Source organism: Rhinolophus sinicus, chromosome 17 (genome assembly GCF_057876585.1).
Source record: "Rhinolophus sinicus isolate RSI-liver-muscle chromosome 17, RSI-T2T, whole genome shotgun sequence".
Classification (NCBI taxonomy): domain Eukaryota; kingdom Metazoa; phylum Chordata; class Mammalia; order Chiroptera; family Rhinolophidae; genus Rhinolophus; species Rhinolophus sinicus.
Genome location: NC_142517.1, coordinates 7,116,087 through 7,139,447, shown reverse-complemented (window position 1 = coordinate 7,139,447; position 23,361 = coordinate 7,116,087). Strand labels below are relative to the sequence as shown.

General features: G+C 43.7%; 1 protein-coding gene across 7 annotated transcripts in view; it reads right to left on the bottom strand.

Annotated features, from left to right (window-relative positions):
• The window catches only part of HLCS (holocarboxylase synthetase), a 194,909-nt gene that overhangs the window by 158,115 nt on the left and 13,433 nt on the right, over positions 1-23,361 (bottom strand). For 6 of the 7 annotated variants that reach the window (XM_019730302.3, XM_019730301.3, XM_074325502.2 and 3 more), the window contains exons 2-5: positions 22,428-22,565; positions 8,168-8,330; positions 5,104-6,032; positions 142-324 (exon numbers count right to left, since the gene is read on the bottom strand). In XM_019730302.3, the coding sequence (XP_019585861.3) occupies positions 142-324; positions 5,104-6,032; positions 8,168-8,219 (1,164 nt within the window). In that variant the 5' untranslated portion in view covers positions 8,220-8,330; positions 22,428-22,565. The remainder of the gene's footprint in view (positions 1-141; positions 325-5,103; positions 6,033-8,167; positions 8,331-22,427; positions 22,566-23,361) is intronic. The other variant, XM_074325517.2, reaches the window with a different exon arrangement.

Sequence of the window (23,361 nt, the reverse complement as noted above, 5' to 3'; positions counted from 1 at the left end):
AATGTCCGTTATACTTGGGCATCTTTAAGATCGTCCTGAGGTCAAACGAGAAATAGAAAATCAAAGTCGAAACCCACTGCCATGGCCGAGTGGAGAAAAAGGGCCGTTCTGAGGAAGGGCAGCTGGACAGCACGCACTCACCTCCGTCGCCCACAGCAAGTGAAGAGGCGTTAAGGCAGGAACTTGTTTGACGTCACAGCTTAGGCCGAGGGCGGTCAGGATCTCCTTAAGGACTTCGTACCTTCCACTATTGCTGGACTTCAGCAGATTAAAATCCTCTTGAGTTTGCACTACTGAAGAGCTGGGAGGTAGTTCCAAGTACACCTGCGGGAGAGAGACACCAGCCTGTAAACCGGGGGCACTGAGAGACACTGAGAAACAGCGTCTTTACGAGTGTTTCTGAAAACTTGAACACGAATCTTCCTCATTATCCACAGGATATAAACTTTGAATCTGAGTATTTGGAAAGTAATGACAAGCAATAAAAAGATTCAAAAGAGCCTATTCAAGTGGCTGTCAGGCTGGGAAGCCGCTGTGGAAACGACCCTGGAATAGAAATCAGACTCTTTCCAGGTCCCAACTTGTATCACTAATCATTCTTGGGCAAGTCCCTTAACTTAGTGATGCAACCAAAACACTTAGAAATATGGTTGTGCTGAGATCCCAACTACCGTGTTTCCCCGAAAAGAAGAGGGTCTTACATTAAGTTTTGCTCCAAAAGAAGCATTAGGGCTTATGTTCAGGAGACGTCATCTTGAAAAATCATGCTAGGGTTTATCTTCCGGTTAGGTCTATTTTTCGGGGAAACATGGTATAAAGTCTTTACTAAACTCAGGAAGGCACATGGGTCACTTTCCCTACGTATTAGTAGTAACTACTGGAAAGCAACACCAGGGAGCAGAGCAGCCTTAGGCCCTGTTTTCAGTGTTTGCAGGAATTCAAATAGATGAGTGGGTTTGGGGGGACCCCAGAAAGGCTGCCCCACTTCCTTCTTCACCTGACTGAATTTTAAGATCAGGAACTTCATGCATTTAGTTCAGGTTTTACTGCCCAGTGAAAATTAAAACAGCCCCACCTATCCATGAAAGGTCTGCATTTTGGTATGGAGGGACGTACAGGACCTTGGAGCTCGCTTGAGATCAGATTTTAACTGGGCGTTGAAGCCTGGAAGGTGCCAGAATACTGAGTACGCAGGAGAGCAACCTGACTGCGTTTGCTGAATTGTTTTGCTTGGGCCAGGGGTCAGCTATGGGTTTCCACTGTACGCAGAGCTCCTAACCTGATGGTGAAGGAGCATTATGAAAATAAAAAGCATGGTACCAGCGTTCAGGCAACTTAAAATCTCCCAATTCCCACCCAAGCCTTCACCAAGCCAGAAATACTGTCCACATGTACTGTCCAAATGGTCCAGCTGTTGAAAGGGGAGCCCAACCTGACAAGTGGGTAGAGCAGTGTCTACCATGGCCCTGTGGTGACAAGTGTGACAAGTGGGTAGAGCATGTCTATTGGGGCCCCCTGCCTCACCCCCAACCCAGCCACCCGGCCCCAGCAGCAGGCGGGTCTCTCCTCTAAAGCCCTGAAGAGAAGAGCAGGCAGAAGAAAGAAATCTTGTAAGGAAAATGGGAATCTACTGAGTCTCTTTCCTACCACACGATCTTACCCTAAACGTGTCGTCTCCTCCCCAGTGGACAAAGCCAGGGCTGCTGTGTGGGTCGCCAGTATAGCAGCAGCTCACGTTTAACTCACTTGGGCACGTGGCTATCCTGGAGATTGCCCCTTACAGGCGGCAGAAGTCAAATGAGCGAGGCTCTAGGCCCACCTGGGCCCCAGGGAGAGGGGCGAGCGTGACCAATGGCACATGTCCTCCCTGGGCTGAGTGAACACACAGAGCCCAGCAGCACACCCAGTGGGGTGCACTGAACTTGCTGTCACATGAGATACTCCGAGGAGGAAAAGGAAGGCTGGCCTCCTTCCCAGGACTCCAGCGAGAGTTCCACGAGAGAAGGGAAAAGACAGCCACTGACATTGTGTGAGGAACACATTTGTCAGCTGCCAAGAGAAAGCGAAAAGAGAGGCCACCACTGGCTTAGCACCTCCCTTCACAGGACTGAATGGCAGAGTGTGTTCACGCGGGATTTGCACTCCTGGTCCCCTGTGGGATCTGACCATTGTCTCGTCCTCTGGCTGTAATGCTGTTACCATAGTGATGGGCCCATTTCTAGAACTTGGCTTCTTTTAAAATGAAGGCTTTTTGCTGCAGCCGGATGGCTCAGTTGGTTGGAGCATGAGCTCTGAACAGCAGGGTCGCCGGTTTGATTCCCACATGGGCCAGTGAGCTGCGTCCTCCACAACTAGATTGAAGACAATGAGCTGCCACTGAGCTACCGGAGGGGTGGCTGGATGGCTCAGTTGGTTAGAGCGGAAGCTCTCAAAAACAAGGTTGCCGGTTCAATTCACATGGGATGGTGGGCTGCGCCCCCTGCAACTAAGATTGAAAATGGCAACTGGACTTGGAGCTGAGCTGTGCCCTCTACAACTAGATTGAAGGACAACGACTTAGAGCTGATGGGTCCTTGAGAAACACACTGTTCCCCAATATCCCCCAATAAGAAAAAAAAACAAGTCACAGAGAGGGGTTAAATGTTTAAAAAAACAAATAAATAAAATGAAGGCTTTTTGACCAGACCCAAAGGCAGAATTCAAAATGTCCCCAGTCATGAAAAAGGCAGTATGAGGAGGGGGTGCTACTGGCACCTAGTAGGTAGTGCAAATAGCCTACAATGCAGAGGCCGACCCCATGGCAAAGAAGGATCTGGCCCAAAATGGCGAATGCCACGGTGGAGAAACTGCTATGAAAGCAGAACCACTTCCCCGTGTGCTAAGTTAAACAAGAAAGAAATTTATTTTTACATGGTGCCAGTAGGGTACTAGACTTCCCAGGGCGATCACTTCACAAGTGATATAAACATCTAATCACTTCGCTGTATGCCTGAAACTAATATAATATTGTATATCAACTGTAATTGAAAAAAATTTTAATCAAATAAATAAAATTAATATCAGATGTTTGAAAACAAATATTTTTAAATCCACTTTAGAGATTTTACTTGGACAACTTCATGCCAAACTCCTGGCCCACTTGATAATCCAATGTCAGAATTAATCCACAGCGTTAACTTGCCCTGCAAACCTGATCAGCACAGCAAGTATTATAAAATTTCCTTTTTCTTCCTGATGACGGGTGGCAAAAGATCACTCGCTACACAGCTCCTTGGCCGGCAGACCACCACCTACCGTGCAGCTGTGGTTTGCCCTTGAACTATTTCACCACCTCTTACTGGGTTACATCATTACTCGATTTATTTCAAAGATGAAGGCTATGAAATTGAACAGGGGAAGAGGAAACTAACCAGCCTGTGACAGTATTTATTGGTTGATCTCGGTGGCAAGGTTTCGCAGTGACACAGGCCTGAGGAGAAAACAGTGACCCTGTCACAGAGACTGGAAGTCATTTAGAATCAGAAGTGACTTTCTAATCCTCTGAATCTGATTTCTGGAGCTGCCTCATATTGCCTTTTTTTCTAGAGCAAAGCATGCAGTATCAAATTTTATGAGAGTAATGGGGTCAATTTAAATGGGGCAGCAAGCAGATTTGCTGTGTAACTCAGAGAAACAGGTCGCAGCAGCGCCAAATCAATTTGGCGTACAAGTTGTACAAGTCTGTTCACCAGGGTGCTAAAATTCGCTATTCAAAACTGAAATACGGCCCTAGGAAGTCGGGTTTTTAAGTGGATTTTCTGAGAATGCAGTTACTATAGTTACTGTATTTGCAGAAAAAAAGATGAGACGAACATTTATCAGGCCTCCAAAAATGAATTCATGTGGTTTGCAGCCTATATAGGAATCCTGACTAGTTTGTCCATGTCCACCTGTCCTGATGACCAGATTTTTTAATTATATGCATCTTTAGCTGAGTATTAGCTTAAGAACAAATGAGTGGGAAATGGTAAAGAAACAAACCTAAACCTTTAAAGAATGTTTGGTCAGAAAACCTGAGACTTGGGAGGGCTGGAAAGAGACACTGCAAACGAAATGAAAACAAAGAACAACAACAAAAAAGAAACAGTTCTCTAACTCAATGAAAAGATCCCCATAATAAAACAAAATCTGTTACACTCATCCTGGGAACAATTGTGGACAAAATATCTGTATGTCCTTAGTTATCTCATTAAATGATCAATCCTTAGGGACAAGTGTTCATCTCACTCTAACAGCAACTTTTGCCCTAAACCATTAAATGATTTGCAGTAAATGATCAGGAATTCCAAGTCTCTCCTGCTGCCGCTTTCTTAAACAAACAAACAAAAACTAAAAGGACAAGGGGAGAAAAAAATTCCAGCAGTTGAGCTAAAGGACCACCAAAGGATGGGAAACAAGTAGCCTTTTCCTTTTGTCTCCCTTTCCGTTTTTTCCTTACCTACATATTAATATGCCCTAAATCTAAATCATTTCAACAGTTTCTTATCTGAAATTTTTCTTAGCACTTAGATTTTAAGAGTGACAAATCAAGAGAAAGGGATTGAGACTTTGAAGATGTTTCCAACACTCACTGCCCCCCAGTTGGGAGCATTCATGGAAACCCTGGACATCAATTATAATACTTTTAAAGTGATGGTTCCTAACCTTTGGAATCACCACCCCAACGCATTCAATAAAGGTTTGATTATATTAACCATCAATAAAGGTTCGATTATATTAACCAGAGTGTGTTTTGAGACAAGAGAGTGGACTAAGGTATTTTAGGAAGATTATTACCAGTACGATCAAAACAAGAAAGAATTTTCCGACTAATCCTTGGTTAACCAGCATCCTAAATTGGCCAAAACACCTTCTGCCACGTTTCTCCATCACGGGGATTTTGGTTAGACGGGATATTCAGGCGACAGGAAAGCCCTGGTCTAAACCGGCCACTCACCATCAGAAATAACTCCCAGCCAAAGGTCAAAAGCAGAGCAGATCCTCCAACCTCTCCATGCGCAGCCGCAAAGGGCGTGTTCCCCATCAGATACCCAGAGACCATTACCTGGGCCCCTGCCTCCGTACCTGGCAAAGAACAGCTTCTCCTCCATGTGTTCCAAAAGGCACTTGCACAACCAGCTTGTCCCTGTCCTCGTTCTCCAGGTGGCCCCGGAGCTTGCCCAGGCTGAGCCGCTCCCCGGGGCCCTCGTCGTAAACACAGCCACTGCTCAGGACGTTGAGCTTCACCTGGCTCTGGTCAGCCTTGGAGAAAACCAAGTTCTGGACTGTGTCCTGCAGTGCGTCCTTGCGTGTCACCTGGAAGCCAGCAAACGTGAAGGGGGAACACAGGCCCAACACCTTCCCTCCCTGAGAAAGATAGGCCATGAACTTCTGGTGCAGGTCTTCGGGAATAGATTCCCTGCTGGCAATGACCAACAACAGACAGTTGTCGGCCCACGGGTCTCTGAGAGCACTCTGCCCCGGCAGGTGGTACAGCGTGTAGCTGTCGGCGTCCACACAGTCGGCCAAGACGGACCAGACCTGCTGGAACCTGTCCTGGGCTTCCCGGGAGTCGCAGCCCACATAGATGAGGATGTTGGGTGCCTTTCCCACGAGGTTGATTCTCCTCCCTTCTCTCTCCAGGCAGGTGGCATCAGCAACCCCCTCCAAACTGCCCCTGGGATCGTAGGGAAGATCTGGAATGTTCTCTGCAGATGCAAACTTGACGGATTCAATGGTGATTTTCTCAAGCTCTAAGCACTTGTGGCAACTGGACAGATGGAGGTGACAGAGCTCGCTGGGCTCCCCAGCAGACTCGCCCCCGGAGGCCCTGCCTTTTCCCTGTGTCGGTTCTGCACCAAGAACCTTAGAGTCATCTTTGCCCACAGGCTCCATAACGTCTGGCTCCGGCTCACCCTCCACAGAAGATTCGGGGCTCCGCCACTGGATTCGGGCTGGCCCGTTTGCGGCTTGGTCCTTAAGTTCCCTCAGAGCGGAGTCCTGCAGGTACACGGCTAAAGCACGGGCAGAAAAGACACTCAGTCAACTCTTCTGGTTTGTCATGCGGCTCAGTTCAAACCTCATGGCCCGCACTGAACTCCCAGCCTCACATTCCCAGCAGCCGCCTGCACGGCTCCCACCTACGTCCCCACCTCAACTCTGCGGCATTCTGTAGTACCACGTCATCGTTCCCGCCTGCTAGGATGTGCCCCTGACCATCCCATAAGACATGGAAAAACCTTAGATCCTCTCATTGACTGGTGAGGAAAGTGAGATTCAGAGACGTCATTTTGCCTACGTACTTGTACATTCAATTTCTTACGTGTCAATCTCCTACAGGATAATGAAACTAAGAAAGAAAAAAGGCACACATCTAAAGTCTCTCCAAATACACCCCAAGGAAAAGTCGCTACTGGGACACTTCATAGGATCAACCCAGGAGAAGGGTCTGCCCAGCATCTTATCTCAGGACTGAAATATAAGTTTACAGTCATTGATTCAAAAAACATTCATTGAGCACCTGCAACACAGCTTACATGGTATTAGGCACAGGCACATGGCAAATGGGGAAATTACGTGATTTACACAAATTTCCATAGTTGGTAAGTGACACTCATTTGCTCGAGATACAAATGAAGACTTTCATGGACACAGAAAGCCTGCTTTTATTTTTTAAGATTTTTATTAAAAACATAGCTAACATACAACATTATATTACTTTCAGGTGTACACCATAGTTATTCAATATTTATATACCTAAAGAAGTGATCACCGTGATAAGTCCAGCAACCATCTGACACCGCCCCACGCTATCACAATATTACTGACTATATTCCCTATGCTGTACATTAGACCCCCATGACTTACTTGTTTTATACTTGGAAATTTGGACCTTTTATTCCCCTTCACCTTTTCCCCCCCTTAATTTTTTAATTAGTTGACATTCAATATTATTTTATATTAATTTCAGGTGTCCAGCATAGTGGTTAGACATTTATATAATTTAAGAAGTGATCCTTCTGACTAGTCCAGTACCTACTTGGCACTATATATAGTTATTACCATATTATTAACTATATTCCCTATGCTTTACTTTATATCCCTGTGACAATTTTGTAACTACCAATTTGTACTTCTTAAGCCCTTCACCTTTTTTCACCCACACCCCCAACCCTCCTCCCATCTGGCAACCATCAAAATGTTCTCTTTATCTATGAGTTTCTGGGTGTTTTTTTTGTTGTTGTTAATTTTGTTCTTTAAATTCCACATATCAGCAAAATTTCATGCATCTGTCTTTCTCTGTCTGACACTCCACTCAGCACAACACCCTCCAGGTCCATCCATGGTGCCACAGATGGCAAGAACCCCATTCCCTTCCATAGCATAGAGAAAGCCTACTTTTAAGCCTAATTAAGAAAGAACATTTTACATGTTTTCCTTAAAAAACAATGTGTCCCAAAATATTGCGGTATATACATTTCAAATAAAAAAACTATTAGATTTTTACTTCATAGTAACACTGGCTACGCTTCCCATTCAATCAAACCATAGTCTAGAAAATACTGTGTTTCCCCGAAAATAAGACCTAGACGGACCATCATCTGTAATGCGTCTTTTGGAGCAAAAATTAATATAAGACCTGGTCTTATTTTACTATAAAACCCAGTATAATATAATATAATATAATATAATATAATATAATATAATATAATATATAATATGACTGGGTCTTATAAGATAAGACCCGGTCTTATATTAATTTTTGCTCCAAAAGACACATTAGAGCTGATGGTCCAGGTAGGTCTTATTTTCGGGGAAACATGGTAGTTATACTATATTAGATTGGGAGAAATAAGTATTATATGTCTTCTGAATTTGCATGCTATCTCATGGACAATGCAATTATGGGAAATCCTTGTTTAAGAATTTTAAAAGCACTAATGATATACTCAGAGATAAGCATCTCAAAAAATTAAAATTCACATGTATGAATTTTATACAATCATGGTAAATCCAACCTGTTGACTGAATTAAACTGAAAATAAGCATCGCCCTTAAGTCATACCAAACATGTGTACTCAACAGTCCGTAAGCTAATAACCTATGACGTTCTGCCACGATGGAAGAAACATTTTCTAAAGTTACTTACAAACAATCTTTTGGGGTACCAGTCCATTAGCCATCTGGAGTCTGTCTTCCATAAACGCCACCCCCAGCTTGCTGAAGTCATCCACACTTGCTTTGGCAATTAATCGATAAGGCTCCCCAGGTCTGCAAGCTAATGGCAAACAACAGTCTGACCACTTCACAATCTGAAAAAAAGTGTGAGGGAGGGGGAAGAGAAAGAGAGGTTGAGATTTGTCTTTTCTAAAATCGCCAGATACTTTATTCTGTCCCTTCAGCTCCCCACCGCTGCATTACTGTCAAACATAATGAATTACTGGGCTCTGCCTTTTAGTCACATTTTATTAACATGTTAAGGCTTGACCATTCTCATTTCTACCTGACAACAGGGCTTATAAAGCACTCAGTATAACTCTCTCATTTACAAGTAAATGAAGTCTCAACTGCTTTCTCAAGGAACTCAAAAGGAGAAAGGGCCATTCTTCAGACACTGGAAAAAATTTAAATTTGCCCTTTAGTAACATAAATAGGAGTCAACAACAAGCCCACACTGTCCAATGATTCCTAAGGGAGACCAGCTTTTCTCTAAGTGGGGCCCCAGACCAACTGCGACAGAACTGCCCGGGAGCATGGGAAAGCTGCAGGCTCCTGAGCACGACTCTGTCTGGTGCTTCAGACTCTCTGGACTTGCAGCCCCGGAATCAGACGTGGTAAATGTGCTTTCCCATTGATTGCTGACACAGGACAACCGCCAAGGGCGCTCCAAGAGCTCCTACCTGTCCAGTTCACATCGCCACCACAAGGGGGACAAGGAAAATGAGAACACACAAAGCTCCGTCCTTGAAGCCTCCCAGTTTCATACAAGAAGAATTTGAAACTGGGGCAAGGAAAAGGGGAGACCCTGGGGTTCAGAGCTTGGCTCTGGAGTCCGAGGACCGGGGTCTGGGCCAAGTCCCAGAAGTTCTCACGTCTCAGCTTCCTCAGTGGTAACACAGGAATAATGATATCAGCTATCACAAATCTGGCCTTAAGAGCAATAGCGGATATAGTGGTCCTTTTTTAAGATGCCATGAATAATGTCCATACTTCCCAAAATTAATCTTCTCAGGGATATGCTGCCCCAAATTTCGTAATTAGAGATAGATAATTTTGAATTTCATTTTTTATATTGGTAGGCTAGATTGTTTTAGAACTCTTGCTGAAAACAATGAAAAAATGATGGATAAAAATAAATAAAATTATCATCTTAAAAACATTGAAGAACTGACTAGATGATTAAAAAAACTGCCAGGCCAAATGCTAAGGTAAATCCCGAACCTACAGAGCTAAAGGGAATTCCCATAAGCCAAACCACTTCTGCCTGATGGTAACTTGCTCGCCCAGGAAACCTGGGCCCAAGGTCCAACTGGCAGAAGGATAGACATATACGAGGTCAGACAATTAAGTTCATGAACTCATCCTACATAAAGTGCTACATACCTCACTGCTGAATACCTCTATGGTCACCTTTGAAGTACTCCCCTTGGGAAGCTATGCACAGACACCAGTGCCTAGTCCACCCTTCAAAGCAATTTTGGAACTCTTTCTGGAATGGCTATCAGAGCTGTCTTTGTATTACCCTTGATGTCCTGAATGTCATCAAAATGTCTTCCTTTCAATATTTCCTTTTTCTTTGGGTAAAGAAAGAAGTCATTGGGGGCCAGATCAGGTGAGTAAGGAGGGTGTTCCCATACATTTATTTGTTTACTGGCTAAAATCTCCTTCAACAGAGAGTCCTGTGTAAGCTGTTATGCAAGAGCCATGAATAGTTGGTGAAAAGTTCAGGTCATCTAACTTTTTCACGTAGCCTTTTCAGCACTTCCAAATAGTAAACTTGGTTAACTGTTTGTCCAGTTGGTACAAATTCATAATGAATGAGTAATCCCTCTTATATCAAAAACAGGTTAGCAACATCTTTGCAACAAGTTCGCAAACTTTATTGTCCGACCTCACAGTTCAATGGAACAGAACTGAGAATATAGAAATAAACATACACATTTATAGACAACTAATTTTAGACAACGTCAAGACAATTCAATGGGAAAAGAACAATCTTTTCAACAAATGGTGCTGGTACAACTGGCTATCCACATGCAGAGGAATGAAAATGGACCCCTCCCTCATATCATGTACACCAAGGACAAAAATTAACTCAAACACGATCAAATCCTCAATGTAAGAGGATCTAAAACTACGAAACTCTTAGAAGAAAACATAGGCGTAAATTGTCATGACCTTAGATCAGACAACAGTTTCTCAAAAAGCACTCCAAAAGTACAAGCAACAAAAGAAAAAATAAATTGAACTTCATCAAAATTTTTTGTGCTTCAAAAACCAGTTTCAAGAAAATGAAAAGGAATCCATAGACTGGGAGAAAATATTTTGCAAATCATGTATCTGAAAGAGACTTGTATCCACAATAAAGAACTCCTGTACCTCAACATTAAAAAGACAAATACCCAATTTAAAAATGGGCAAAAGATCTGAACAGACATTTCTAAAAAAAAAAAAAAAAAAAAAAAAAAAAATACACAGGTGACAACAAGTGCTTGAAAAGATGTTCAACATCATTTGTCATCGAAACAACAAAAACCACAACGAGATGAGACACTTCATCTCTACTAGGATGGTTATAATCAAAAAGATTATAATTAAAAAATAAATAAATAAAGATTATAATTGGGCGGCCGGTTGGCTCAGTTTGTTAGAGTGCAGTGCTCATAACACCAACGTTGCCGGTTCAGTTCCCACATGGGCCAGTGAGTTGCGCCCTCCACAACTAGTAGAGTGAAAACAACAGCTTGACTTGGAGCTGAGCTGCCGCTGGGTGGCTGGTTGGTTAGGGCGCAGTACTCAGAACACCCAGGTCTGAGTGTGGGAACCGGTTCGATTCCCGCATGGATCAGTGAGCAGCACGCTTCACAACCAGATTGAGAATAACAACTTGACTTGGAGCTGATGGGTCCTGGAAAAACACACTATTTCCCAGTAAAAGTTTTTTTAAAAAAAGAGGGACAATAACAAGTGCTGCTGAGAATGCTGAGAAATCTAGACCCTAAGAAATTGCTGGTAGGAATGCAAAATGGCGCGGCCCCTTTGGAAAAGAGTTTTTCACAGTTCCTCAAAAAGGTAAACAGAGTTACAAGTGACCGAGCAATTCCACTCCTAGGTCTATACCTAACAGAACTAAAAATGTATGTCCACACACAAAATTTCTACACAAATTATTTATAATATCCAAAGAGTGGAGACAACCCAAATGTACATCAACAGATGAAAGGATAAATCAAATGTGTATATCCATACTAGGGATTCAGCCATGAAAAGCAATGAAGTACTGATACACGAGTATGTCACAACATAGATGAATCTTGAATACATTATTCTCAATGAAGGAAGCCAATAACTAAAGGTCACACATTATATGATTCTATTTTGATGAACTATCCAAAGCAGACAAATCTATAGAGTTAGAAAGTAGATTAGTTTTTGCCAAGGGGTGGGGACAGAGAGAGTGGACAGTGGCTGCTGATGGGTACATAGTTTCTTTTGGGGGCAAAGAAAATGTTCTGGAATTAGATAGTGGTGATGACTACACAACTACTGAATTGTAATTGTACTCTTTAAAAGGATGATGTTTATGGTATGTGAATTACATCTCAATTTTAAAAAGCAAAAAAGAGTCAAGGCAGTTTGCTTGTTCCCACACAGTTCCCAGACAGCCCAGATAGCAAGAGGACTCCAGAGTCCGCTTCCCAAACATGAATCCTGGCTCCTTTGGCCAATAGCTGTGTGACCCAAGCAAGTCAGTCAACTTCTCTGTGCTTGGGTTTTCTGTCTGTAAGTTGTTGATGAGAGCACCTACCTGGAAGGATATTGGGAGAGCTAAACGGGGTAATGCATAAAGCGCCTGATCCATCAGGGGGCGCTCTTATTCCAAAACATGGAGTCTTTAGAGCTAGTATTCTCAGCAGGGAATTGTCTGGGAGCAGGGGGTGTGTGGAAAAAAAATTCCTAGCTATCACAATGATATTGTCCCTCCAAAGCTCAACCCTACCCCACAAAATCTTAATCCTTAGTATTTCATTTCTCTCCTTAAGGAGAATTCAAACTGAAGTGAACTTTTCTCCTTAGGGAAACAATAATTTAAAAAGTTGACACACACTGTCTTAGAAGGAAAAATAATAAACGCAAGTCTTTATGGTCAAAAGGTTGAAACCCACCAATGCGACTAGAATATTTGGAGAAACAGAAACCTCAGGACTTTCTTTTAGCTCCGCTTGTAGCTTTCCCTCTATTTCATCACCTACATCTCCCACCTTCTCCCAGACACACAGCCAGAATGAGCGGAATTTATCCGCAGGGTGGGTACTGACCACTGTTTCAGTAGGAATCTGCATTTCAAACACGACATCTGTGATCAGATGAGAGGTAAATGACTTCGAGAATGGAGGGGCGGTGTCAGCTCAGGAAGTTGAGAAGATAAACTCTCACCTTGACAAGAGCTGACTTTCAGACGAGGGTGAATGGGAACTAAGAAAAGGAACAGTACCACCTCCTGCGTGAAGCTAAAAGCATCTTTGCTCTCAGCGCTATTGCTGGCAATCAAAGAATGAGGAGAAATGCCCGCCAGTGGAGGGCCAGCCCAGCGTGGAGGCGTTCAAACGTAGATTTGACACCCGGCTGGAGCAGGTGCTGGCGGAGCTATGCCTCAAAGTAAGCACTTAGTGTCAAAGGAGACAATCATTAACTTCGGACACACTTCTGAAGGAGCAGAGAAGCAGGAGATGAACAAAGCCCAGGGAAGGGCAGAAAGCAGCCAGAGAACAATAGACGCCTATCCCGATCAAGTTTCTCAACTCGCCCAGCCGTTTCCTCCCCAAAGTGCATTTCCTTTTTCTAGGAACAGGGTCCAGGAGCCACAGGCCATGCAAACTCCTGCGAACACACTGCGTGTTCCGATCAAAGCAAAGCTGCAAGGTCACCCGTACTCGTCCGTCCAGGGCTAAAAGCAAACAGGCCACTTCCATTTTGCACTTCGACATGGAAACAAAGGGGTAGAGAAAGAAAGGGGAAGTCAAGCAAAAGGCTTACTCCCAAAGATCAAAGCTCAGGAAGCCCTGTTTGTCCCTAAACAAAAGGATTTCCTCTTAAAGCAGGACGCAGGAATCCCTCTCCTAACCAGAGCCCTTGACATAAGGCTGCATTGATGACAGCACGCAGTGATGTGTCTGCTCCATCAACTGACCACGCATGTCCACGAGGAAAGCCCAGGACCAAAAGGCACCAGGTTAGATTTGAGGGGGTGTCCCCTGAGCGCACTGCCCCTCCTGAGGCTGCCTGCAGCATGCAGGGAGCTGAAGTTCTGCAGGAAACAGGGGGCCAAAAATCTCAACGACCAATTAGGTGATGGTTAATTCTATGTATCAACTCAGCTAGGCCTCAGTAGCCAGATACTTGGCCAAACATCAGAGCGATGTGATCCGTGAAGTTTTTTTTTTTTTTTAGATGAGATTAACATTTAAATCCGTCGATTTTGAATAAAACAGGTTATCCTCATTGTGGGTGGGCCTCATCTACTCAGGTGAAGGCCTTAAGAGACAAGACTGAGGTTCCCCAAGGGAGAGGAAGTTTGGCCTCCAGACGCCTTGGACTCAAGCTGCAACATCTACTCTTCCCTTGGTTCTCAGTCTCCCAGGCTGCCCTGCAGATTTTGAACTTGCCAGCCTGCACCATCATGTGAGCCCATTCCTTTAAATCTCAATCTCTCCTTCTCCCCACCTTTCCTTCTCCCCCATCTATCCATCTATCTATATCTATGTATCTATGTATCTATGTATCTATGTATGTATGTATGTATGTATGTATGTATGTATCTATCTATGTATCTATGTATCTATGTATCTATGTATCTATGTATGTATGTATGTATGTATGTATGTATGTATGTATGTATCTATCTATCTATCTATCTATCTATCTATCTATCTATCTATCTATTTATCTACCTACCTGCCTGCCTACCTACCTACCTACCTATGTATCTGCCTGTCTATCTATACACACACATCCATGGCTTTCTTTCTCGGGAGAGCCCAGCCTAATACAAGTTACAATCAGTTACCCAGAATCAGATCATTGATGTTGCTAATTTTCCTGGCTCTTGTTTCTCCTCTTCCAAATCAATTTAATTACATGTTAGGTTTCTCTAAATGTCTGGTAATGAATTGGATGAAGGAGGACTCGACACAGGGATGTGAAGAATGTGAAACAACGAGCATAAAAGGAGGTTATTTCTGACGTTCACCCATCCTCACTGCTTTTCGGGTTTGGAAGCGGAGACGATAAAGAAGTACTACAAAGTTCATTTTCACACTCTGTTATTTAAAATCATACGCCCTCTGGCATTTTTAAGAGAAGGGTATTGGAAAAAAAACCAAGTGACAGTGAAAGGCATATCACAGCTCCACAGCCAGCAGAGCTGCGACAGTAAAGTGACGCAGGTGAACGCTGAGAGGTACTGCACAGCTCTGCCTCACCGGCACTCAAGGAAAAGGGTAGTGTGGGTGCTTGAATTTTCTAACCAACTGAGAGTTCATCAGAATGCAAGCAGCCGTTATCACAAATCTTTTCATGATATTTGTGTTCTTTATGTGTACGAGCACCTGAGGCCCACCAAGTGCACTTGCGAGCACCCACAATTGCTCACTACCCACTTTGTACCCCACCCACTGACGCTGGTAAGCGGAGGAAGACCAGAGGTTTCAACTGACACCCAAGTGTCCTGGTTATCCATCGCTGTGTAACAAACCAGCCCAAAACACAGTGGCTTATGCTACGCATTTATTTTGCTCACAGTTTAGGCAGAGTTGGACAAGCACAGCTCAGCTCTGCTCCACATGCCATCAGCTTGGGCAGCTCCACTGGGCCCGAAGATCCACTTCCAAGGTGGCCCCCTCACACAGCTGGCAAGTTGGAGAGCCTGCCAGCTGGGAACTCAGCCAGGACTGTCGGCCTAGGTTCTTCTTAGCATGAACCTCGCCTCAGGGCAGCTGGAGCTTCATCACAGCATGACAGCTGGGTTCCAAGAGCCCAGGAGGAAGCTGCAAGGTTTTCCGTCACCTGTCCTTGGGAGTCCCAGAATGTCACTCCCGCCACATCCTATTGGACAAACAAGTCACTAAGGTCGGCCTAGATTCAGGGGAGGAATATGAGACCCCCGACCCCACCCCCCAGAGGAGGAAGGACTTGGCAGTCCTCTTCAGTCCACTGCACTGAGCTTCTGCCCGCTCTCTCACTCCTCCCTTCTGCACGAGAATGGCATGTCCCATCTCCTTCAGCCTGGGTCCCCACACGAGGAAGATGCAAGGAGCAGAGCCCAGAGCAGTCGTGGCTTGAAACAGCAGCAGCAAACCTGCTGAGCCCACGTGCACCATGAACAGAAGCAAAGGTTTCAAGAACAAGAAGCCACTGAGATTCTAAGGTCACCTGTTACTTCAGCCAAGATGCATTCCCTACAGTGGCCCCTGTACCGAGCTTCAGAATGATCCCCATCCACCCAAAACCCCTCATCATCTCCTAAAAAGCTCGCATATCCGTCTCCGTGTCACCCTCCCTGCCACTGACACGCTTTTCCCACGTGGCGTCCAGCCTCTTCCAGGATTGCCTCCCTCCGATCCACTCTCCACACTCTCCGGCACTGTAATCTTTCTGAAAAGAAAAGTTTTCACCCTAGGATGTCCCCTAGGATGAAGCCCACATTCCTATTTGTGTATATGATCCTTTCTCGATCTGTGTAGTAGGTGTATTTGCGCACAACTAGAGAATATTCAGTGCTGCTACATGGGAACAAGAAAAACCACATGGATGAAACTCGTAAGATAAATGAAGTCAGCAAGTTGCAAGACACGCTAAAGATAGGTGAAATAAAGGGAACATATGTGCGTTGAACACAGATTGAAAGGACAGAACAAAAGAGAGTATTCCTCCTCGGCAGAAAGTCAACTACACCTGAAATATTATTAAGACACAAATCGCCAGCGCCAGATTGACAGGTCATCCCTAAACAGGCCACCCATTAAGGCCCCGTGTATATTCTGCCTAGAAACACAGATAAAAAGCACCGCTTCCGAGCAGATCACTGGGAAGCTACAGCAATCCTAGGCACGCAGGTCCCGAATCTCCCCCCAGAGCCAGTGTATGCTGGCCGCGGGCCCCTCAATCTGCGGAGCCACGTGCCAGCGAACCCCAGCTCAGGTCCTTGGAACTGCACCCTGGGTGGGGAAGGCTGACACAGCAGAGTGGGCGGGCTGTGCGAACACTGCCTAGCTCAGGCGTCAGGCACATGCTCCTGCCATCCCTCCGGCTCGCCATCCTGAGTGATACCGACCCCAGAGCTCTCCCTTGTTTCTTGCTGCGGGTTTTGAATGGATTTAATAAACTGTGCGATTTGAGCATCGTAACTTGGTCTGGAAGTCTCCATCCTGAGACCACTGGGAGAGCCTGCCTGTAGTGTCCTTGGAAGCGACCCCTGCATCAAGGTAACGTGCCAGACACCACTCCAGGCCGTCAGTCCCCTCTGGCCATCTCTTGGGCCACTCCCACAACTCACATTAATGCGGACTCCCGTTGTATGGAACCCTGTGTGGCTCCCAGGTGCAAATGCTCTGCGTGCTTCTGTACCTGTTGCTATGCCCGCAAAGCCCTTTCTTCCTTCTTCTCCTAATTCCCATTTTTCCTTTACAACTCTAAATATTATCTCTCCTGGAACGACCTGCCCAACCTCACCCCATCTAGATAGGTTCGCCACTGCTTCCTATCCCTGCCGTCCTGTAGCACTTATCATGGGGAACTCTAATTGTTCATCTGTCTTCTCTCCCACAGGGTGAGCCCCTTAAGATGACAGGGAATGTCACCTCTGAAAGCACCTTTCATCTTCCATATGAGACGTATCTCCAGCCCAGCACCCAACGGGGCATATGACAGGCACTCAGTCCATCTGGGAAGAATGAATGAATGCCTTGCTAGAGTACAAGGGTCACAAGTGCATTTTCTGCAACAAAAGAATCGTGTAAGTTCTTCGGGTCATCCATTTTTTCTAAGCAGGACTGTTAATATAATTATAGAAGATACTGGAAATGGAGTTGAATCTGCCATGAGCCACTGGTATTTATTATGGCACCTCGCAGAATAACTGGCATACAGCAGATGTTCAATAAATATCTGTCAATGAGTGAATGACTAAGTGAAAATATGAATATGTGAATGCTATATTTTTTTAAACTGAATTCCTGAGAATCATTTATTTGTTGTTGGGAGCCTACAGAATGACGACAAATGAAAGCCATAAGAGAAATCCCCAATTGGAAAAGACATCATTTTCACTATCTGTAAGAGCTGTACAGTCCTAAAAAAGATGAAAGAATGTAAGATCTCATCAAGCTCAAAAGTCTCTCTTACATAAGCTATTCATTTATTGAGTATCTTAGGATCCTGTCAAATTCAAATGACTCCAGAGTTAGGTGAAAAATACACGTACAGATTCATAACAGCCCCCCAAAATGCAAAATCCATCAAGCAGTCAACCTGAATGGAACTGCAGACTTTGTGAGAAGACCCTGAGCTATGAGATCAATTCCTTTGTAGGTTCTGAAGCCCAACTTATAAAACAGAGCTCGGTGTAATAGCCAGAAGAGTCAGAAAAATAGCTCTACATATCTCAGCTCATGGCTGCAAGACCCACCAAAGTGATCCAAATGAAATGAGTTAACTGGATAAATACCCTGGGTGGGTACGCATCTTTCAACCCCCAGAAAAATTAAGAATTAAGTAACTGCCATTAATTGAGATCTTAATTAAATCTTTCTTAGAAGGTAAATTAAATGGGATAACTGTGGCAGAGATGTTAATTATCTCCCAATAGCTAGTCTTTCTCTCTCTCTGGAGTAACAGAACTCCAGGTTTTCTCTGAACCCATGGCTATCCAGCTATGAAATGCATTTGTCAGCTTCCCCTGCAGCTGATGTGATGGGAGCAGAAGTGACATCTGAAACTTCTAGATCTGATTCTAAAGAGGAAGCTGCTGTCACCCTCCTTCGCTGTTCCCTGTTCTAAGGGCTGGAATGTGGATGAGGTCGACCGCGGTGGCAGTGGCCGGGGAAGTGGAAGCCAGCTTCTCCCAAGAGTGAGAACCACCACCTACGACGGCAGAGAGGAGATGATACAGCTACAAGAGAGAAGGAGCTGGGTCCTGAACAGCCTTACAGAGCAGAACTACCTCCCTGAGACAAGTCTCTCTGTTACAGCAGCTTAGCCTGTACCCTATATAATACAGTAACTATGTTCCTTAAGACTGTATGTCTTTTAACCCCGTAAAGATGTTCTATTAATTCACGACAATTTAGGGAATTACGAGCACAGCAGTCATATTTTTGTATTAAGGAGGAATCTGTGCATATTCGGTATTTTATGTAACTGCAATAAATTTTAGAAACGTTGGCCTTGGTTTTAAGTTAAAATCTTGTTAAACATATACAATATTAGACTATATAAGAAAATTTCAAGCTTACTATCTTTACAAGCTTAATAACTAATAAGAATTATATAAGTGGTGAGAAAGCTGGTGGTGTTCATCCAGATAACTTAAATATCTGAAAAGAAATGGGGGCGGGGGGGAAGCGGAAGAGGGGAGCGAGAAAGTGAAAGCAGACGCCACAGAACAGGGGGATGGACTTTGGACGCTGTGGGGGGCCCACATAGGTACACATTCTAGTTTCCATACTGACTGGTGAGTTCATAGGTATTTCTCACATAATTTCAAATTCCTAAGTGAATGAGGGCAGTGAACCAATGATGAAAGCGCATTTTAATCAGGATTATGATTAATCCAAGTCTGTGTACCTAGAGTCCAAAAATAAAATGTTTTACGATATCTGAGTTTATGAACAGGATAACTATGATTCAAAAATCCCCTGAAAAGTGACCACAAAGTTGTGCTAAACTTATAGGAATGGTAAGCTGATTTAAAAGCCTAAAGAAAAACTATTAGGTTACCACATGAAATGGACTCTTCATAGGTAAAAAAAAAAAGCCAAATATCAGAAATTTCATGATTCAATGTAATTGACTATTTAACTTGTAATTTTAAAAATTGAAAAATTATCTTTAAAACAAAAGGTTTCTGACCAGTCTTTTCTACTACAATTACCCTTGAGTTTACCAAAAGCCTTCGCATCAACAATTGGGTCTCTTTCTGCTAAGCACAGGAGAACAACTGCAAATACCGCTTGACTGAACTCAGGTGAATATAAGCTTTACTATTATGACCATGGAATCTCAATGCCTACATCTCTTTAAAACCATTTATTTACACCTCTGGTTATTAGAAAAGGTATGGATGTTGGCTAAAACCTTGCCTACCACTTAGCAGGGGATAGCTTTAGAAATGTCATCTAATCTTACGATTTCAGTTTTCTTATCTTTAAAATGACAATAATCATATCTTGCAGAGTTGTAAGCATGATGGGTAATGTAGGTAAAATGCCTCAAAGGACTCAATGAATGGTGTTATTATCTTAAGCATCTATATATAGATATGGCTAAATAAAATATTAGGAACCTGCAGGAGAAAATATAGTGTCATAGCACCCTGGGCTGCTCCCAGGCCACCTGCTAAATCCTACACCCCCTTCTCAGTCCCAAACACAGCTTCTTGCTCCCCTTTACATATCTTTGCCTATCTCATAGCTCTTATTTCAGTCTACTTTGAATTCCAGTCAATTATTTCTAGTCTTATTCCTCTCTTCCTTTTCTCTCATCACAATACAATGCTTTAAAGACCATGTCTGTGGAATGGAAATCCAGTGACCTTGGCTCCCATCACCAAATCCCTACTGGATGATTTACTGGCTACCAGGGAACACAACACAGGGTGGGTGAGGGAAGAGGCCGACAGGGCGGGTGAGGGTCAGGCTTCCAAGAGCCTAAGAGCGTGACTGAGTGATGGCAAGGCATTCATCGAAAGCTTAGCTTAAGCAAGAGTGAGTCCAAATGGATTTGCTCCTAGAAAGATAACTCTGGCCATCAAGAAGAAAACACTCGGAAGGTACACAGGTAGAACACACTTTCACAGTTTACACGAAACAGGTGACGAAGATGGGAATGACATGAGGAGGAATGGAAAAGCAAAGAGTAAAGCTGAGACACCTGGGGAGCGGTTAGTAGAACTTAAACTTAACAGCAGCAAGGAGGCAGGAGGTAGTGAAAGATTTTGAGATTTGGGGTGTTCAGTTGAGATTTTCTTTTTTTCAAACAAACAAATATAAACAACTAGTTTTGAACACATTTTTGAGTTTGTTTTCAGAATACTTGAGATGAGATGTCTAAGAAGTACATGGCAGCACAAAGTCAACCATTCAGGCTGATTTGGGGAGCAAGAAGTTGGAGTTTGTAAGGCTGAAATTCAGGGAATCAATAACGCAATTAGACTTAGCTACCCTATTTCCCTGAAAATAAGACCTAACCAGAAAATAAGCCCTAGCATGATTTTTCAGGATGACATCCCCTGAACATAAGCCATAATGCGTCTTTTGGAGCGAAAAATTAAGACCTGGTCTTATTTTCGGGGAAACACGGTAGTTTGCAGTTTCACTCACCCCATAGCTCGCATCCAGCAACCTGTAATTAAACTTAGCTAGGTTGCATTTTGAGCCACCCTGATATTCAGCTGTTTCCTCTTTGTTTCTCCCACTATTGACTTAAGAACTCTGTTCTGTTCCCTTTCTCAAGGCTACCCATACCTCGTGAAGCCATTTAATTAACAGAATCCTAACCCAAAAACATCAATTTCTTAATCCCCAGGCGCCCAGATACCGGAATCCACTTTGCAACTCCCTTGCAGTTTTTACTGGTGACACAAAAAGCCCCAAGGCTGCAGTGGCCAGTCCCAGTCCTGAGTCCGGAGATAACAGACCGGACCCCAGGAAGCGATGTCAGCCCTCAGACCTGCCTGCCTGACTCCCCCTTTCCTATGTAAGAAAAAGCTAACCTAAAGTTAGGTGCAGTTGTCTAATCTCAGACTCTGCCCCCTCCCCCGAAGGTGTTTCTCTCCTTACTACCTGGGGCAGCCATCTTATCTAGACGCTGCCACTGGCTTCCTAACTTTAATAAAACTTTCTTTCCTCTCCTGCTTCTCTGAGTCTTGTTAATTCTTTCACATTCTGCAAATGACCAGGGGTAATTCTACACCAGTACATAGGGGAGAAGAGAAAAATTCTGAGATGTCTTAAATTAAATTCCAGCAGGCCAGAGGGTACAAGGAAAAGATAAGGCGTTAATCAGTTAACATACTACGCGTCAAAACCAAAATGACTGCTTACATTCCTGAATGTATATTAAAACTTTAAATCAATTTCCAGGTGGCTATCTAAAAAAAAAATTTGCCAACCATCAGACGCCACCACATCTGCTTATGCATGAACTCTCCAGACTGTTACCCACAACCATCCAGAAGGAGGAAATGCCTACCTAGAACTGCATTTCCTTCATCCTTTCCACCCCCACCCATTATCTACAGCCAGTGTAAATTCTTCCAAACAACTTACATCTTTCTTCCCCAAACTCACTGTATAAAAGAGCCCTGTTAGCCCCAGGGCAGTGGACATGTTTGTCTTCTCCACCTAGCCACGATTGCTGGTTTAAACTGCATACCCAGGACCTGGCCCTTTTCTGGCAAGCATATGGCTCAATAAACCCTTTCTCTTAGGACAACATTAAGCCTTGAAGGCTTCTGTTTACCATGGGGACGGACTAGATGATCTGGGGGACAGACTCAAGTGTCGCTGCCCAATTAAAACATAATGTGAGCCACAAACACAAGCCACACAGGTAGTTTTAAATGTTCTAGAAGCAATGTTAAAAAAGTAACAAACAAAAAAACAGGTGACAGTAATGTTACTAATATATTTTAATTTAACTCAAAATATCCAAAAAGAAAGGGAGTCACAAAGGCCAGCAAAGAACACTCATTAAAAAAAAAAAATTTTAAATATGAATTTAGTTTTAAGACTCACAGTTTCCTTATGGTACATAAGTGAAAAACACACATTAAATCGTCTTGAGACAGGTTAATTTTGCCCTACTGATGATGTGTGACAATGAAGTCATAAGGAAGTGATGCAACTTGTGAAATATTTAATAAAGAATTATGGAACCTGGATCATTTTCTAAAAAAGAAACACGTTACTCACCGTTTCTGAAGAAGAAGATGGTCTCTGTAAATTCTCGCCTTGCACCCAAATGCTCTCTGTCACAAATGCTACGTGTTCTGTTTCAAGTATAAAAGGAGAAACAAGAAATAGGGCCCATTTGTTCAAGTCATCAATGGACTGGAGAGAGGGAAAGAAACACAAGAAAAGGAGGATTCAGTACCACTTCAAACCACAACTGCTACTTACATTAACACCTGGGACATCCTCTCCTCTGTAATTCCAGGTGGGATCTAAAGAAGGTCACCTGGTGCCCTCCTACAGACGACATTCACCCTTTGTCTCTTGTTGAACTCTGACTATACAAACAGCTGCAAAATCCCCTTTATGACTCGTGACAACTTTAACATCTCTAGACGTTTGTCATCAAGCACTTAATTCTGATTCTGGGCTCAGCTCTACCCTGCTCAGAGCATGGGGGAGCTCTCCTTCCAAATGACAACTTAGAAGGGCACTGAAAGATGAGGAGGCTCAGAAGCACATCCCGGTTGGCAGCGTCCATTACTAACAGGAGCTTGAAGGGCTGTTCTTCCATTTCCTCTCGCCATTCTAGCATCAAGATCGGTTAGTAGGTTTGTTTAAATCCACTTATCTCTGCTCTCCTTCCTGAAATCTCTCTAGAAAAACAGCAAATTAAGTTTAAGGCTTTAACTCACAAAACACATGACACACCCAGAGCAGAAAAAGTTGAAATCTAAGGCTGCAGGGGGCAAGCCTTAACATCACCACCCAAAAAAAAAAGGCATTTGAGTCAGGCTCTGAAATGCTGCTTATCAGTTCAAATCTGCCCTTGCTGGGAAGGTCAAAAGGTGTTTTCAAGGCCTATTGACCTGGAACATAGTAGCTGCTTATTATCTGTTGAACTAATTAATTAATGAAAATTTAGGGGAGAAAAAACTCCTCTGCGTGAGTAAAT